The sequence below is a fragment of the Erpetoichthys calabaricus genome, chromosome 8 (genome assembly GCF_900747795.2).
Source record: "Erpetoichthys calabaricus chromosome 8, fErpCal1.3, whole genome shotgun sequence".
In the NCBI taxonomy this organism is placed as follows: domain Eukaryota; kingdom Metazoa; phylum Chordata; class Cladistia; order Polypteriformes; family Polypteridae; genus Erpetoichthys; species Erpetoichthys calabaricus.
Genome location: NC_041401.2, coordinates 70,021,312 through 70,040,187, shown reverse-complemented (window position 1 = coordinate 70,040,187; position 18,876 = coordinate 70,021,312). Strand labels below are relative to the sequence as shown.

At 37.3% G+C, this 18,876-nt stretch overlaps 1 protein-coding gene across 1 annotated transcript in view; it reads left to right on the top strand.

Annotated features, from left to right (window-relative positions):
- Positions 1 to 7,280, top strand: part of ulk2 (unc-51 like autophagy activating kinase 2) — a 59,420-nt gene extending 52,140 nt beyond the window's left edge. The window contains exons 23-27 of the mRNA XM_028806750.2: positions 766 to 947; positions 1,054 to 1,172; positions 1,722 to 1,879; positions 5,429 to 5,564; positions 6,999 to 7,280. Of these exons, the coding sequence (XP_028662583.1) occupies positions 766 to 947; positions 1,054 to 1,172; positions 1,722 to 1,879; positions 5,429 to 5,564; positions 6,999 to 7,063 (660 nt within the window). The 3' untranslated portion in view covers positions 7,064 to 7,280. The remainder of the gene's footprint in view (positions 1 to 765; positions 948 to 1,053; positions 1,173 to 1,721; positions 1,880 to 5,428; positions 5,565 to 6,998) is intronic.
- Positions 7,281 to 18,876: the final 11,596 nt, after the last annotated feature.

The window sequence follows — 18,876 nt, the reverse complement described above, 5'->3', positions numbered from 1 at the left end:
CTGTTCATAAATATTTTGAGCTTGGCTATCAATAAAAGGTTATGTCTGATACACAAATGCTTCTTAAGGCTATAAAATGTAGCTGTCTTTCTCATGGTCATAGCAGAATATACAGAAGTATATGGATATGACTGTTTTCAAACCAAAGCTTTGGTGTGATGTAAATTGAAAGTGTTTTCTTTATCCCATTGGTTACTAAATTTAACCATAAAGCATCAAGGGTACCGATTTCCAAGCTAGCTGTGAGCACTTACAGTTTTGGTGATTGGTTTAAAGTCATCACCCTGGATTTTAGAAAAGAATTCTACCGCAAACTTAATTGACTTAATGGATTCTTATATTTCCAGTAGTCTCACTGTTTTTAGACTCCACAACTTTTTCAGATTGTTTGTTTTAAATTTAGTTTCTAAAGAAGTTATTTTTGTATAGGCAATGGTCACCATTTGCTCTAGTTTTTCAATGCAGGTAGTAATCATACAGTATGTTTCACATTCTAAAGCTAAGCTCCACTTTTTATTTTATTTTGGTGTGATATCCAGGTAAAACATGGTGTGTTTGTGCCATTTGTCCATCTCTGACAGCAGACCAAATCCAGATTATTTTATTTTTGTTACTTTTTTCTCTCTAAGCATTCAAAGGTAACATTATGAGATACTTTTGCTTTATATAGTTTGATATTTCTTCATAGACTTTTAAAATTAGGGATGCATGCTTCATTCATGCTACCTCTCAAAATTTGCAATATGTTAACTTGACTTTTAACAGCGGGAACACACAGATACTTTGCTTCACCTTCGCATGATGTTGTCCTTCAGTGACTGTATACTAGAAATTGCATCAGTGCGGGAATGCAGCACAGAACTTGATGCTTCTACTTCCACTTCTATTTGCCCCTCACAAGACAGTGGAATCGTAGATCAGATCAGTCAGCTCAGCAAGGAGTGGGGGTAAGTAAAAAAGAAACACAAACACCATATTTACTCCAGATTTTTAAAGTATATAATTTGCAGAATATCTGCATCAAGCAAGTAAACTTTTCTCCTTCTTTTATAGGCAAGTTGAACAGCTGGTCCTTTACATGAAGGCTGCTCAGCTGCTTGCTGGCTCCCTGCACCTGGCAAAGGCTCAGATCAAGTCATGCAAACTGAATCCCTCCAGTGCTGTCAAGCAAGGTATGCAAATTTGTGAGGGGTGATTGTGTCACAGTTTATATTAACAAGTGACTAAAGCACAAAAACACAATCTTTTCTTTATCAGCATAATGTTAAAATGTTTTTCTGAACAGAATTGTTTTATGGTAAAGGACAAGAGTATGAAATGTAGGGAAACTGAGACCTAAGGTTCCTTATTCCTTTTAGCAATAGAGTTATTACCTGAGGACTTAGTGAATCATTCCTGAATGAGAGAGAGAGATAGTAATAATATAGCATGTGAAATATTATACACTGTGTTTTTTTGTTTTCCATTCAAAGAACCATGTTGGCAGAAGGATGATCATACCTGACGTATTTTTAGAGATAGTTATTTATCATATTGAATAATCATGCAAGTAGACTCTTGTTTCCTTATGAATGGCTAGCTTCTGTTATTCTTTCATTTTTAATTTATCAAAAGATTCGAACTTGAAGTCTAAAAGATTGAAAAGTAAAGTTCTAAACAAGTGGCTTTTTTGAAACCTTTGCCTGTCTGCAATTAATAACTTTCTCAATTTTCTTAAGCAGTAGTGAAGAGCTTGAATGAACGTTACAAGAGCTGCATCTCACTTTGTCGACGTTTGACAGAAAAACTGAACAGATTCTTTTCAGACAAACAACGCTTTGTGGATGAGATCAACAGTGTGACTGCTGAGAAGCTAATTTATAACTATGCGGTTGAAATGGTGAGTGTTAACATTAGTGCTTAATCTGTAACATTATCATACTTGGTTAAACCAACTATACTCATTTCCAGAGTTCAAGAAAATGTAGTTTCACAACCCAGCCACAGGGGATGCAAAACCAGTGTGTTTCTTCATGCTGATTCCAAGCCCAGATAAATGGAGAGGGTTACGTCAGGAAGGGCATCCAGTGTAAAATTTTGCCAAATCAATATGCGGACAACAATACAAATTTCTATACTGGATTGGTTGAGCCCCTGGTTAACAACGACCGCCACCAGTACTGTTAGTCAACAGGGTGCTGATGGAAATTGGGCCACTGTTGGCTGAAGAAGAAGGGGAAGAAGAGGGTGAGACGTGTCTGGAGACAGGAGGAGATGAGGAAGGTAAAGAGAGTGGAACTGAGGGTAGGAACTTTGAATGTTGGCAGTATGACTGGTAAGGGGAGAGTGTTAGCCGATATGATGTAGAGAGGGAAGGTTGATATATTGTGCGTGCAAGAGACTACATGGAAGGGGGAGTAAGGCCAGGTGGATCGGAGGTGGATTGAAATTGTTCTATCATGGTGTGGATAGGAGGAGAAATGGAGTAGGGGTTATTCTGGAGGAACAGTATGTCAAGAGTGTTTTGGAGGTGAAAAGAGTGTCAGACAGAGTAATGATTGTGAAGCTGGAAATTGGAGGTGTGATGATGAATGTTGTTGGTGCAAATGCCCCGCAAGTTGGGTATGCGATGGATGAGAGAGAAGATTTTTGGAGTGAATTGGATGAAGTGATGAACAGTGTACCCAATTGACAAAGTGGTGAGTGGAGCGGATTTCAATGGACATGTTGGAGAAGGGAACAGAGGAGATGAGAAGGTGATGGGTAGGTATGGTGTCAAGGAGAGGAATGAAGAAGGTCAGAGGATTGTGGATTTTGCCAAAAGGATGGAAATGGCTGTGTTGAATACATATTTTAAGAAGAGGGAGGAACATAGGATGATGTACAAGAGTGGAGGAAGGTGCACACGGGTAGATTACATCCTATGCAGAAGAGTCAATCTGAAGGAGATTGAAGACTGCAAAGCGGTGGCAGGGGAAAGTGTAGTTAAGCAGCATAGGACGGTGGTCTGTAGGATGACGATGGACATCAAGAAGAGGAAGAGTGTGAGGGCAGAGCCAAGGATGAAATGGTGGAATTTGAAAAAGGAGGACTGAAAGGTTGAGTTTAGGAAGAAGGTGAGACAGGCACTGGGTGGTAGTGAAGAATTACCAGACAGTTGGGAAACTACAGCAGATGTAGTAAGGGTGACAGCAAGAAGGGTACTTGGTGTGACATCTGGACAGGAAAAGGAAACCTGGTGGTGGAATGTGGAAGTACAGATGAGTATATAGAGGAAGAGGATGGCAAAGAAGTGGGATAGTCTGAGAGATGCAGAAAGTACACACGAGTACAAGGAGATAAGGTGCAAGGTGAAGAGAGAGGTGGCGAAGGCTAAAGAAAAAGGCGTATGATGAGTTGTGTGAGAGGTTGGACACTAAGGAGAGAGAAAAGGACCTGTACTGATTGGCTAGACAGAGGCACTGAGCTGGGAAAGATGTGTAGCAGGTTAGAGTAATAAAGGATAAGGATGGAAACGTACTCACAAGCGAGGAGAGTGTGTTGAGCAGATGGAAAGAGTACTTTGAGAGGTGGTTGAATGAAGAGAACGAGAGAGAGAGAAGAGGTTGGATGATGTGGAGATAGTGAATCAGGAAGTGCAACGGATTAGCAAGGAGGAAGTAAGGACAGCTATGAAGAGGATGAAGAATGGAAAAGTCTTTGGTCCAGATGACATACTGTACCTGTGGAAGCATAGAGGTGTTTAGGAGAGATGGCAGTGAACTTTTTAACCAGATTGTTTAATGGAATCTTGGAAAGTGAGAGGATACTTGAGGAGTGGAGAAGAAGTGTACTGGTACCGATATTTAAGAATAAGGGGGATGTGCAGAACTGCAGTAACTACAGGGGAATAAAATTGATGAGCCACAGCATGAAGTTATGGGAAAGAGTAGTGGAAGCTAGGTTAAGAAGTGAGGTGATGATTAGTGAGCAGCAGTATGATTTCATGCCAAGAAAGAGCACCACAGATGCGATGTTTGCTCTGAGGGTGTTGATGGAGAAGTATAGAGAAGGCTAGAAGGAGTTGCATTGTGTATTTGTGGACCTGGAGAAAGCATATGACAGGGTGCCTTGAGAGGAGTTGTGGTATTGTATGAGGAAGTTGGGAGTGGCAGAGAAGTATGTAAGAGTTGTACAGGATATGTACGAGAGAAGTGTGACTGGTGAGGTCTGCGGTAGGAGTGACAGATGCATTCAAGGTGGAGGTGAGATTACATCAGGGATCGGCTCTGAACCCTTTCTTATTTGCAATGGTGATGGACAGGTTGACAGACGAGATTAGACAGGAGTCCCCGTGGACTATGATGTTTGCTGATGACATTGTAATCTGTAGCGATAGTAGGGAGCAGGTTGAGGAGACCCTGGAGAGGTGGAGATATGCTCTAGAGAGGAGAAGAATGAAGGTCAGTAGGAACAAGACAGAATACATGTGTGTAAATGAGAGGGAGGTCAGTGGAATGGTGAGGATGCAAGGAGTAGAGTTGGCGAAGGTGGATGAGTTTAAATACTTGGGATCAACAGTACAGAGTAATGGGGATTGTGGAAGAGAGTGCAGGCAGGGTGGAATGGGTGGAGAAGAGTGTCAGGAGTTATTTGTGACAGACGAATATCATCAGGAATAAAAGGGAAGGTCAATAGGACTGTAGTGAGACCAGCTATGTTATATGGGTTGGAGACGGTGGCACTGACCAGAAAGCAGGAGACCGAGATGGAGGTAGCAGAGTTAAAGATGCTAAGATTTGCATTGGGTGTGACAAGGATGGATAGAATTAGAAATGAGTACATTAGAGGGTCACTCAAGTTGGCTGGTTGGGAGACAATCAGAGAGGCGAGATTGCGTTGGTTTGGACTTGTGCAGAGGAGAGATGCTGAGTATATTGGGAGAAGGATGCTAAGGATAGAGCTGTCAGGCAAGAGAAACAGAGGAAAGCCTAAGAGAAGCTTTATGGATGTAGTGAGAGAGGACATACAGGTGATGGGTGTAACAGAACAAGATGCAGAGGACAGAAAGATATGGAAGAAGATGATCCGCTGTGGCGACCCCTAACGGGAGCAGCCGAAAGAAGAAGAAAATGTAGTTTCACACCAGTTATGGACAGGCCAGACTTGTCTTGTCCTCCCAGCAGGACTTTAAATTAATTGATTTCTAGTAGTCTTTTAAAAGCTGGAATAAAGTTAGCAGACTTGATTTACTAGTCTTATCTTTCTGCATTAGTTAAACACTTGCTTGCCAGCAGACACATGATTCCTTGGGCCCTTTCTAGAGTAATAATAAATATGTTTGACTGTGATATACTTTAAAGATTTACTATATTAAATCAAACTGAGACTGCCTTCACTGTTCTACATGCCTCCAGTATTTCCTGTTTTGTTTTTGCCTAGGTTTTTAACCTCACTTTTGTTTTCACAGGTACAGTCTGCTGCCTTGGATGAAATGTTCCAGCAGACGGAGGACATTGCCTTTCGTTACAACAAAGCCGCTATGCTACTGGAAGGGCTGGCAAAAGTGTTGCAGGACCCAGCTGACATTGAGAATGTTACTAAGTGTACGTAATTTTTTCTTTTTCTCTGTAAAAATAATTTTATCCATATACCAAGGAGCAACAAAAAATTTCTTTACATTGAAGAAAGATGAAAACAATACATAGCACTAAAGTGTTGCTTTATTACAAACAGTATTTGTTGTGCCTTACAGATGCAGAGTGATTAAGGATGAATTGTTCCATGTTGACATAGTTTAGGCTGTTGCAACTGTTTTCTCATGCTGGTAATTAAAAATGGCATTGAATTAAGAAATCATTGGAAAATGATATATACTTAACTATCATTGCCTCAAGAAATTTGATCAGAAATCCAAAGGGTTTCAAAGGAAAGCTATCAAACAGTTGAGCTTGGCACTAATGATAAAAGGCAGGGTTAATCATTAAAGGTTTTCATGTGCACATTTGTGGATAGTGAAAGAAAATACTCATAGTGTGAAATGGTACAACAAACGTACCATATTAATAACAGATAAACATATTTAATACAAAAGATTGTTTTGAATAGACTAAACAGAAACCTGTATCTATACTTATTTTTATTATAGAAAATTATAAAAGCAAAGGGAGCATGCATTGACTTTTCACATTTGCTGCAGGTACATTGTACCTGTGCTGGCGGGACAAACTTAAATTTCCATGGCTCTTTGTTCTTGCTTGTATCATGTACAAAGTTTTCTAATGTGTAATAAAATATGGATTCAGGATTTTTCCCTTTTGGTGATTGTCTTCTGTGTATTTAGTATATACCGTAATTAGCACAATGGTATACCTTGTGAAGGTATGAGGCTGGTAATACTAGTTTGCTGCTAAGATGCTGACAGTGTTCAGTATTAAATGCAAAGAATAACATTTTATTTGCAATTTGTCAAAGTTCAGAGCAATTTTACAAGTTTATTACAAGTTCAATTCTATATTGTAGATTAGATTGTTATTAAACGTTTTTTTAGGAATTCCTCTTTAAAATGTTTAGTGAAAAATAGTGTGTAATTCAGGAAGGTGAGTGTTGATTTTTATGAATAGGAAAACAAGTTTTAAGCAATGAATCATTAAATAATTGTGATTTTTCTGAACATTATTAGACTTTTAGTTAAGGGTCATACCCCAAGGGGTATTTGATAACTAACAAATTCCTAATACAAGAAGTTGTATAAGGTGAAATAAAGAACAAAAAAAGGGACAGGAAAAAGAGTCAAATTTTGAAGAAGTCATTTTTTTCTCTTATCTAGCTAAGCAAGGTTTAACTTGCTGTGAGTTTGCCATTTTGTCAGGGCCAAAAGAGTGTGCTGTTAAAGTTTTTGGATTTTTTTTTGTTTTTAAGGATTAAAATACAGTATGAACACATTTTCCATGTGCATGGGCTTGATTTAGACAGGATCCTAAATGGTGAATTAAGTAAAATGACCATTCATTCCTTCTTCATTTGTGCTTTCATTGCAGACAAGGCCAGTGTGGAGCGCCGGCTTGCCGCCCTTTGCCAGTGCGCAGTTACATTGTTTGATTAGACTGTCCAATGACTGGACCAACACTTCGGTAACCTGGGGACCACGTCCATCTGAGGGGGAAGAAAAAAACAGTAATTCAGGAAATTGCTTTTTTTCTAGTTTAGCACTTTTTATACAGAGAATGGACCTGAAAGATATATAATAAAAGTAAATCTCTCCGTATTTTGCAATCCCAGCAATGACTGGGAAGGATGGAGAGCGAGAGAGAGAAAGAGAGGATGGGTTTAAAGTTGGTACCAAAGAATTGTACAGAAGTGCTCTCTCTCAGTGCAGTGAGAAGGAACTTAATGCTGGAACTGCATTAAAAGAAACTTTTGAATGGATGTGAGGCACGTATTTTTAAGGACCATGATTATGGACACCAAAAAAACATAAAATATGTACAAATGTTTGACATTTAAAGTTTTTTTTTAATTATTAATTTATTCATTGAAATAAAGTGACTGTTTCTAATCTAATTTTCAAATGTAAATAGCACACAATTTCTTGTGTGCCTTTTTTTTTTTTTTTTTTTTTTTAATTGCCTGTCTTAAAAAGAGCAGCATCGTGAAAATGTAACTTTGTCAGGTGTACTCTGAAACAGACAACAGCAAAGCTAGCTGGACTGTAATTGATCTTTCATCATTTTTTTTCCTCATTTACCAAAAGCACTTTAACATTTAAATGTTTAGCCTTCAACCCCATCTGTTGTGAAATGACAAAATGACACATGGAAGAAAAGCTAACACATGACAAACTGAGCTGCTGGCAGGGTGCTAAACATGACTGACTACATCCACTTCCACCCATGAGAAACTGTCTCCCATGCAGCTCAATTTTCAACCAGCTACATATTCCTATGGATTGCACTACTGCCACCTGTGCAGACTTTGTACTGTAATACTGATTGCCTGATTTACTGGATTAACAATGATGCTGAGCCACGGAGATTACAAATTAAAAATAAAAATCCAATTAAAGATGGCAAAATTAAACTGTAAATCCCAGCCCTCTTGATATGGAGCACAAATATGTGGCTGCCGTGTGAGGGGTGTGTTAGCAAGTCTTTCTGTACGTTTCTTACCTGTTGGAACTACTAGAGTAGATAGTTCTTGTAATCTGTCAGTTTCATAATAATCTGTTTTTTCTTCAGTTTTATATAATGGAAGATGCTGATTGTTTGCAGAGTTTATTTCATTCTATACTGCTTTGCTAAATGCACTTTTTTCTGATTTGGCTGATATTTTTAGTATAACTGTAAAAAAAAATTATGCATATATTCATTTTAACAGTGTTGAGCACTAATCTATGAGAAAACAATTGGAAAATAATTACATTTCCATGAAAGATGGGTTTAAAACCCTGACTAATGAATTAATGGATACTTAATTAATGGGTACTTAACTGGTTGGTAGCAACATTTCTGTGCGTTATAATCATTTTTATACTGTATGTTCAAGAATAATGCTTATTTACCTTCTCCCTGAAAGGAATACACCATTTAGCCGATTTTACAGTAAATAATGTAAATTTCATGCTGTATAAAATACAGTTTAATCATTAAGGTCCTGTAGTTTTCACTTAGTTGTAAAGTTTTTACAGTAAGTATTGCCAAAGCTCTAAATCTAACCAGAATATTTTTATTGAAATGCAAGGAGGTCTGAAAAGACAACCTTTAACAGTGTTGAAACTCTTAAATACTGAATTTCCCCTAGAAAAAGACACCTGCCTGTGATGTAAGTAAAGATGTTTAGTCCTCCTTTCCTTATTAGACGGGCTGGCTGACACATAGCAGGGAGGCCTTTGTGGTCTTTTTCACCTATGAGGTATAGCCAGTAGGTGTTTTTTTCTAAACTTCAGCTAAATCTTTTTAATTTTAAAACTCTTATGCTCAACACTGCAATAGAACTGTGTACTGTATTTTCAGAATGTGAAAAACCTGTGTCTATGTGTTTTTGCACTTTCCATTCTTCTGGTGGAACAGAGAAATCTGAAAATGATTTAGCTTTCCTAAATGAGGTAGTTGTAGTCTGCTGCGCTGGGTGAATTGTTCTGTGCGTTATTTAATTAAATAGAGTGGTTATCACTTCTACTTAAATAAAGATTGCCAATAGAAGAGCTTAATTAACTACACAAGGTCCACCTCAGCTCCATTAGAGCATAGAAAAGATAAGATTCTGTTGGGTTATACACATTATTAATTTCAGATTTATGAGGATTTATGAAGAATAAGATCTGAAGAGAGTTGGCACCAAATAGCTTTCATCTGTAAACTTTACCCACTTGAATCATTTTATCAGAAGTGTTTTGTTCTAATTAATTTATAAGCTCAATTTATAAACTTCCTGTCAATCCTTTGAACGTTTCTCTGCAACAGAGTGTAAAAGGTAAGGATTAAAGCAATTTTTAGAGTTCCCTGATTGTCTTAATATGATCAGTATGGTCACTTGACGCAGCTTAAGCCATCTTCTTTAGGCTTATAAAATGATCATTGTCAAAGAGTTCTAAGGGTCCATCATTCTGTAAGTAGATACTCTTATTTTTCATTTATCTTTTTGTAAGATATATAAATATACCAGCCACTTTGGATGAAGTGATTTCACTGGCAGTAATGGGAATTTCATATGGTCGGTTAGAGTTGATGCCATTCTAAGTAGCATACAGAATGAACATCCAGGGATAAACTAAAATAAACTAAAAGATTTAAAAAAAAAAAAAAACTTAATTGAAAGTTCTGTCTGGTGAAAAGCAGGCCCTAACGAGGAGTTCCTTCCTGGTTCTTCATTCTTTTTCTTGTTGTGCCCTAATTTTTGTTTCAGTTTTCCACTAGCTGGGAATATTAAGCTTTCCTTTGATTCATCTCCATGACTAATCAGGAGGCATGTCAAAAATGTCTTATATGGTATATGAAATTTAATATTTTAAAGATTGTTTCCTTTTCTAGACATCTAATATATATTATTATCTAATATTACTTGACAATATAGCAGACTTGAACTACACATCTAGCAGTTCAACTGTTTTTTGGCACCCTTTGTGCTAGTCAAGGTCTGCCAACTAAAGTTTTTTTCTTTAACATATTACTGTTTTCTAAGAGACAAGGTTCAAACCATTTATACAGAATTTCCATATTTTGTAATTTCTTTGTACATTGGCAGCATAGTGAGAGATGATTTCCTTCCCAGTGCGTGGGCCTAGAATTTAGATAACAGCTGCCCTCCCAATGCCATGTGTAGTCTCCATGCTCTACCTGTGTTTGTGGGGTGTTTCTCCCCAATTCTTTACTTTTCATATCTAATCCCAAGTGTACAATGTTGTTTTCAGGGGTGACCCAATGAACAGAGAAGAGGAGGTACTTAGGGGTTAATCCTGCCTTAAGCTTGTCATTGCTAGGATGGACTCCACAGGTCTAAAAGAATTATCTTAGATTACCAGGTTAGCAAGGTAAGCTGCAGTATATAAAAATGAAATTATTGTACAGAAAGGGTTATCTGAGGAAAGGCACACAGTGTATGGGAACTCATTTATCTCCATTTTTAAAATCTGTTTTTAAAAAAACAAAATCATTTGTATCATCCAGAAATGAATACTGTACATCACATCATCAGCTAAGACATTAAAAGGCTTAACTGCAGGGTGTTTAAATTTTCCCCAAAAAATCATTTTAAACTTGCTGTTGCAGTCGATTTGTACCTGAATCTACCCATTATGCACTGAGTCTGTGGCTTTTGAAATTCTCATGTATTTGTTTTACTGTTTTTGTATCATTTAAATGCTTGGGCTTTGCAGCTTTATTTTTGACTCATCATTTCAAAGTCAGTACATTGTAATGGTTGTTTATAAATTATAGTTTCCATGCATGTAAATAGCATTGCATTGTATTTTTTGAAGGTTTTCTTGCATTCAGATACTTGAATGGCTCTATTGTAAAATGCTGAGTAACATCATAAAATGTTGACTTCAGAGCTATCCGACTCTTCCAATGTAGCACACATCTTACTGTAGCTTGATGGCATAAAGTGTTAAAAAAAAAAAAAAAAAAAAGATGGAGTTTCCTTTTTTTGTCGGTCTTCCCTTCCCTGTTTTCCTATTACAGTGTAAAATACTGAGCAAAAGTGTAATGTATATTTAACAGTGAGGTATTTGCAAAAAATAGAGATCTGTATTATTTATAAAATGTTTGTACTGTTAGGTTTCTGCCTCTCTGGTTTGTAACTGCATGTTGTGCTGGGCAGGCAAAATCCAAAATAGAAATTACTCAAAACTTTTTAAGGAGCAGCTTGGGTTATGTCTGCTCTCATTGTATATATAATAAACTAGACAAACCTGGGAGTGTGCGGCTTTGTGTCTCATTATTTCTGTGGTGTGACAAGAACCTGCTTTAACAGCTATTCTCAGGAACATAATTATATATTAGCAATTAGTACCAATAAAAAAATATTCAAAGAATCCAGTCTAGCACAGCACATCATTTCTAATGTCCTACAATTTTGAAAATAATTCCAACTTGACATTTTGGTATTAGTAGGGAACTGGTTTTCATCTTGGATCTGCATAGTCTACTGTTAAGCAGTGTTATGTTGGCCTTATGGGACCTTCTTCAAAAGTAGATTTTAAAATTTAACTCTATAAATTATTTACTTGATTTTTTTGGGAGCCCATCTACCATTGGTAGAACTCAAAGTGGAGAGGGAGGTGAGCAAGTCTGAGAAGCAGGCTTTATGGAAATTTGAATGAGTGAGGGAGCACCGAGCAAGTCGCGTTCACACATGCAAGGATGCGGAAGAAAGGCGTAAGAGGAATACTGAGATGGTACAAGTTGGGCAAGAGATATCAAATATGTTAAAATGTATTCAATTACCAGTTTTTGACAGGTAAGCATAACTAGTTAGTAACTAAATCGCAAAAAAATGTTTTAAAAGGTCTGAAATTTTCTAAAACCATACCCTTGCTACACATGCAGTAGCATTTACAAACAGACTGAATCCAATCAAGTGTCGCTTGGTGAGCATGGCAGGAAATGAGTCTGGTTGGGCAACTTGGGTGCCAGTTCTGTCGCTGGTTCCCTTCACGCTGCCCATTGTGGCACATGCAGTAACCAGCCTTCTCTCGATGCGTATAATCACTTTTTACACATTATGGAAGCTGATAAGTACACTATGACAAAGTGGCATTTTGGAAATTTAAAGTACATTGACCCCGTGAACTTTCTACAGCATAGTGTCAGTGTTGAAGATGACTTGCATGAAAACTTGAATGATGTCAAACTCTTATCATAGTAGTGTGACTGACAAGCCGGGTGAGGTCTGTTTGATGCCCCCTTCCTGCTGATCTTGACACGCTCTGTAATGAAGGTACAAGTGTCTGCCTAATCACAGGTAATGCTCCTTAATTCCTAACAGATCATCTTATTACACCTCATGTTTCACTGGTTCAGCAGGAGTTAATTGGCCAGTACCAGATTGTAGCTTTTATGGTGCACAAGATATATACAGTAGTAGGTGATGTACACATTTAAATAGTATATTGATGATTATTAATATTGTTAGATTAGGGCCAGTATTTATAATTACTCTTTGACACTGCATTAAAAGTCTCACTAGGATAAGAATTTGTCCTACCCCAGAGTAGGATACGAGAAGTAGTTATGAAGTGTCCTACTCCCCGTCCTATCAAGGAGAAGGAGGCCACATCTGAGAATGAATGACGTCATTATTTTGCCGCACCCCTTGCTGCAAATTGCCACTCATGATGATTAGTAATTTTTTGATACCAACGCTTGAGGCTTCACCACAAAGATAATAATAATCCAAGTAGTAGGAGAAGAAGAAGGAAAATATAATAAGGTAGGATTTTGTGCTAATCTGCTTGTAATTGTTGCCACTTCACAACAACATCAAGAATGATACTGTAACAAGCACCAAGATGGAAAAAATGAGACACACATTCACACACCAAATGATGGTAAAGCCCCATAATGGAGGCACATTTACCCAAAAATGAATTATTCACAGCTACACTTTCAGAAGAATCAACTTCAAACTATGTCCATAGGAAATGTGTAATAAGGTAACAATTCTGCTGAAACTATCCATCGATAGAGCGGTTTCTGAACTCGTATTCACTTTTGCACTGTTCCCTTATAGTCTTCCAGATTTGTTCACAAGCTCTGACCAAAAACAGGGTGGTTGTTGCCTTACAACTCCCAAATATGACAGGTCTCCCTCTCTGTGTCTTCTTTTTATGGCAAGCCGAATTAACATTTAGAGATATCTCAAAATGAATTTCAGATATTCATCCATCCATTATCCAACCCACTATATCCTAACTACAGGGTCACGGGGGTCTGCTGGAGCCAATCCCAGCCAACACTGGGTGCAAAGCAGGAAACAAACCCCGGGCAGGGTGCCAGCCCACCGCAGGGCACACACACACACACACACACACACCAAGCACACACTAGGGGCAATTTAGGATCACCAATGCACCTAACCTGCATGTCTTTGGACCGTGCCACCCGAATTTCAGATATCTTAAAATGTAATTTACTTTTTAAGATATCTGAAACTCGCTTGGAGATATCTTAAAATAATTTCCTTCACATTTTAAGATATCTGCAATACATTTTGAGATATCTCAAATACATTTTCAAATATCTCAAAATAATTGTGTCTGCATTTCAAGATATCTCAAATGAATTTTCAGATATTTTAAATTCACCTTTCGTGCATTTTAAGATATCTTAAATGCATTTCAAGATATCTCAAAATCATTTCCTGTAAATCTGTCTATTATTTCAATGGAACTTCTTGTTTATTATAAGATATCTTAAAATGTATTTGCGATATCTTGAAATGAGCAGGAGGTGATGTTGAGATACTGTATCTGAAAATGGACAGGAAGCTGTTTTGAGATATCTGGAAATGTATTTCAGATATCTTAAATTGTATTGTAGATATCTGAATATGCTACTGAGATCTCTTGAAATAAGTGTCCTTTTAAAGATATCTTAAAATGCATTTTAGGTATCTTCAAATACAATTTGAGATCTTGAAATACATTGTTAGATATCTGAAATGGAGCAGAGACCCATTGTAAGATATCATGAAATTAATTTTAGATATGTAAAAATGTCTGCGGTGGGCTGGTGCCCTGTCAGGGGTTTGTTTCCTGCCTTGCGCCCTGTGTTGGCTGGGATTGGCTCCAGCAGACCCCTGTGACCCTGTAGTTAGGATATAGCGGGTTGGATAATGGATGGATGGATATCTAAAAATGTATTTTAGATATGTCAAACAACAGTGAATTTTAAGTTATCTTAAATGTTTTTTGAGATATCTTAAATTATATTTTGAGATATCCTAAAATAACTTCCCACTCATTTTAAGATATCTCAAATTCATTTTCAGATATCTTAAAATAGACAGGAAGTCCCATTGAAAGAATAGAAAATTTTACAGGAAGTGATTTTGAGATATCTCAAAATGTATTTGAGATATCTTGAAGTGCACATGAAGTTATATTAAGATATCTCAATGTATTTGAGATATTTCAAAGTGCACAGAAACCTATTTCGAGATATCTCGAATTGCATTTAAGATATCTTAAAATGCATTTCAGATATTTCAAAATGTACAGCACATCATTTCAAGATATCTTGAAATCTTTTTGAGATATCATAAAATGCTTTTTAGATATCTTAAAATAGATTAATTTTTAGATATCTGTAATTCAATTTGAGATATCTAAAATGCATTTCCAGATATTTTAAAATTCATTTTGAGATATCTCTAAATGTTAAAATCGGCTTGCCATATCATTTTGTTTCTTGAAATTAAAATTGAGACCAAAGGGGATAGATGATTTGCTACTATGGAAGAAATCCAGAAAAAAAAATCGCAGGAGGCTGTAGACATGGTAATAAAAGACGAGCACAGGAATGGAAAAAGCACTGGAATAATTGTATTATATCTCAAGGGGAGGTTTTTTTAGATGGCGACTAAAATAGGAGTTGTATAATAATAAAGTTTTTTTTATTATTATTATTTATTTATTTTACGATTGCAGGAGTTTTTGGACCCACCCCTCCCCAATGTATAATATACATAAAGTATATAATTTTATTGTATGTTTGTGCTTTCTGTTCAAGTTTTTCCCAGTCATGGCTATACAGTGCAAGCCAGTGAAGACATACAAAACGTCCAGCAGCATTTGCTCCCTTAAACGTTGCCACAGTCCTCTGAAAAAAGAAAGAAAAAAAAGAAAATAAATATCGGGAATACAACACACTCAAGACATGCCGTTGGTCAGAATGGGGCTGAGAGGCACCGTGATCCTCACCCACTGCTGACAGGGACAGTGTTGTGTAATGTATGTATATTTTTGTTTTACTTTTTGTTCATTTTTATTAATTTTCCCTGTTTTATGTTATTTTTGTTTTATATTGGTTAATTATGTACCGTTTGTATGTGTTCCCTGTGCTTTGTGGGTGGTTCTCTAGGAGGTGGGACCACCCTGATGTCATAGCTGCTGGGTCCTCTTCCTGGCTTTATATTTGATTCAGAAGCAGGATGCAGCAGCCAAGCATTCAAATGTATTGTTAATACATTTTTCCAGCTTATGGTTCTCTGAATTTGTCTAAGGATTCTGTTTCTGGATTTTGAGTTGGGACTTTGCCTTTAAAGCAACTCCTTTTTGCCTCTTTTGAACTGTGGAGCCTTGTTTTCTGTTTTGCTATTTTTCTGTTAATAAATTCTTTTTATGAAGATCATTTTGATGCAATTTTGATTACACCCTACTTATAGGGCTTTTTAATTTTTTTAATATGTTTTCTGGACTTTTAAGTTTTAATTTTTTTTTTTTTTTTTTTTTTTTGAAGACTTCAATCCCTTTCGGGCCTATTAGGCCTGACGTGAGGCCTTTCCAGGCCGACAAAGAAGGTTTGGTCTGCCCAGTAAAGCCTTTCATTGAAACCTTTTGTAGGACTTGATTCACCATGTTTGTGTCTTCGGATCTCCACAGATGGTATTTGTAAAAGCCATCGTAGAAGTCATAAGTGTGCTGTTCCTTCATGGAAAAGAAGCCAGCAGAATGAGGTTCCGTTTCATAGAGGCACAGAGTCTTGGTGTGGAAAGAACAGTAGTAAGTAGATAATCATGTTTTTTTCACTTGTTCACCTGCCTTGTGCTGTCCACCATACATTTGGCCACACTGTGATTAGCTCTGCCATCAGACAGCTCACAGAGTTTTGTGTTCAAGGTGTACAGTGTGTGTCCGCTTGCTCTTTCTGTGTTATTGTAGCTTGTCCTCATTCACCATTTGAGTATAAACTTGAAGTGTTGCTGCTTTAGCCCATTCCTGATAATGGAAGGTAACATCCCATTGTATAAAAGAGGTAACTGGATCATTCCTAGCAACTAAGCGCCTGCTGGCTTAATGTGTTTCCAGAAAATGGAAAGGTGAGGCAGCTGACCCAGTAGAGTTGTGTGAGTAGTCCGTGGGATTAATGGGAAGATTGTGTATCAGTAAAACAGCATGTGATGGATTGAGGAATGAATGTGATGGAGAGAGGAATGAAACGTGGCAAGTGGGCCAGTGCTAATGCTACATTCTACATAAAGACACTCATACGGTCATGATCTGGCTGTTGCTTTACATTTTTTATAATCATTCCTTGGTGTATAAATATATTTGAAATATCATCTGGGGGGGGAGGGTTTAGAGGTGAAGGAGTATAGGCATCTGTGGTGGGTTGGCACCCTGCCCAGGATTGGTTCCCTGCCTTGTGCCCTGTGTTGGCTGGGATTGGCTCCAGCAGACCCCCGTGACCCTGTGTTTGGATTCAGCGGGTTGGAAAATGGATGGATGGAGTATAGGCATTACATTTATTTTCAGATTTAAAGTGTTTTCATGTTTTCACTATGCTCCTTGTTGTCTGTTGTGGGTCAGTTGCTAGGTGAGGTCAGCAAGAAGTGTGATACCTGACATCACAGGTCAACATCAGGTCAAAATCTTGTGAGAAAGTGGCGTTTTAAGCCTTCGGTGCCTTCTGTGATTCTGGGGAATGTGAACTCAATCTCAAATAAGATCGACGAACTGGCTGTGCTGGTGAAAAATGTCAGAACCTACAGAGAATGCAGTTTCTTTTTTTTTTTGTTTTTTTTGTGAATTTCCCCTTGGGATTAATAAAGTATCTATCTATCTATCTAGCAGGGGATGCTTTCTAATTTGTCCAAGTTTGTGGATACACACTAAAAACACTTAGTGTTATTTTCTTTAAATCTTAGATTGAATTCTGGTTACAAATTTTTTTCTTTCCCTTTGACCACTTCTTTCATTTAAGTTTTGCCTCTGTTTGTATGTTTAAATTCTTGATTTTGACTTTCTTTTTATGATTTTTTTTTTTTGTCTTACATTCTGGGCTTTGCAAAGGCCATGTCACATATGACGTCTTTTCCATCAATTTTTTTTTTTTTCCCCCAGTCGTAGTGTTCATTTACCTAATCTTAGCAAGTAGGAGACCATCAGTGAGGTGCTCCTGTGAAGTCCGTCATCTGGTCTGAATACCCAGTGACTCAGTCCAACTAGTCCATGACTCACTACAGTAGAATTAAACAGATTTGATTTCTTCTTTAGTCGCAGAGGTGGGTTCTATGTGCCTGAGAACTCAAAACCATCGAATGGTCTTTTGCCAGCACAATGCATATAATACAGCAATGATGAATAATAAATGTGGTTGTTTAGAACATCACAAAGAGAAGAGAAGCTTGTCTGTTTGATACCTTTTGTGTTATGTTCCACAACAGAATGGGAAAAAAAAACAAAGTGCAGAGATTGCCACTGAATTAGCCATAACTGCTGACCCTTTGTACAGCACTGGCCTCATCAGGCGGCACACTATTGGCTGTCAGAAAAAGGGACAAACCCAACGGTGCTATACAGACATCACGCAGTTTCTAAATTTGACCTGCCTAGTGATTTCAGTGCAGTAAGATGACATGGTCTGTCAATGAGAGCTGCAACTGAAATCGACAAGTCAGACATAACCAATGACTAGAAGTCATGTCATGTGACATTGGTTTTACTTGATTGTAGCTCTCTTGGTTTTGACTGTAGCAAGTATGTTTTTACCACAAACATCTGACGACATTATTCAACGTCTGGCCCATTAAAAACAATCTTTTTTTTTAAACCGCAAAGTTTTCTTATACTGTGTGTAACAATACAGAGACTGGAAAACATGCATTATATGATTACAAGAAAGCAAAGTCCATATAGGAAATGGTGAATAAAAAAAGATTAAATATACATATATTACAACATTAAATATAGAATTATGTTTGGAAGATATGAAAAGGAAATTTATAAGTATGTAACAATGGGATAGGATAATCTGTTAAGAGGGCAATATGGGCAAGGAGGTGTCTACACACAAAAAATGAAAAATCACTCGGTTGGCAGTGTTTTTCAGGTGGCAAAGGACGACATTGAGTTCACTGAGACAAGAACTGGGAAGTAGAAGAAAAGGGAAACAAAACTAAGAGACAAAGAAACTTCCAGGGACCCACTCTAGTATTGAAGTAAGTGAATTTTAAGCTTTACATTGTTTTTAATAATATTGGCTGTTATAGTAATAGATGTGTGAACCTGTTACTCCAAACGGAAACCATGATATAAATTAATGAGGGCCATAGAAAAACCTGAAGAGAAAAAAAGCTAAACTATTTTTAATAGAATAAATAGAGCAAAAAAATGCTTTCTGTACCATCAAGGAAGGAACCATCTCAATCTGCTCTCAGTTCTTAAGGAGATTGTCAGGTTATCGATCCATGGGCTGA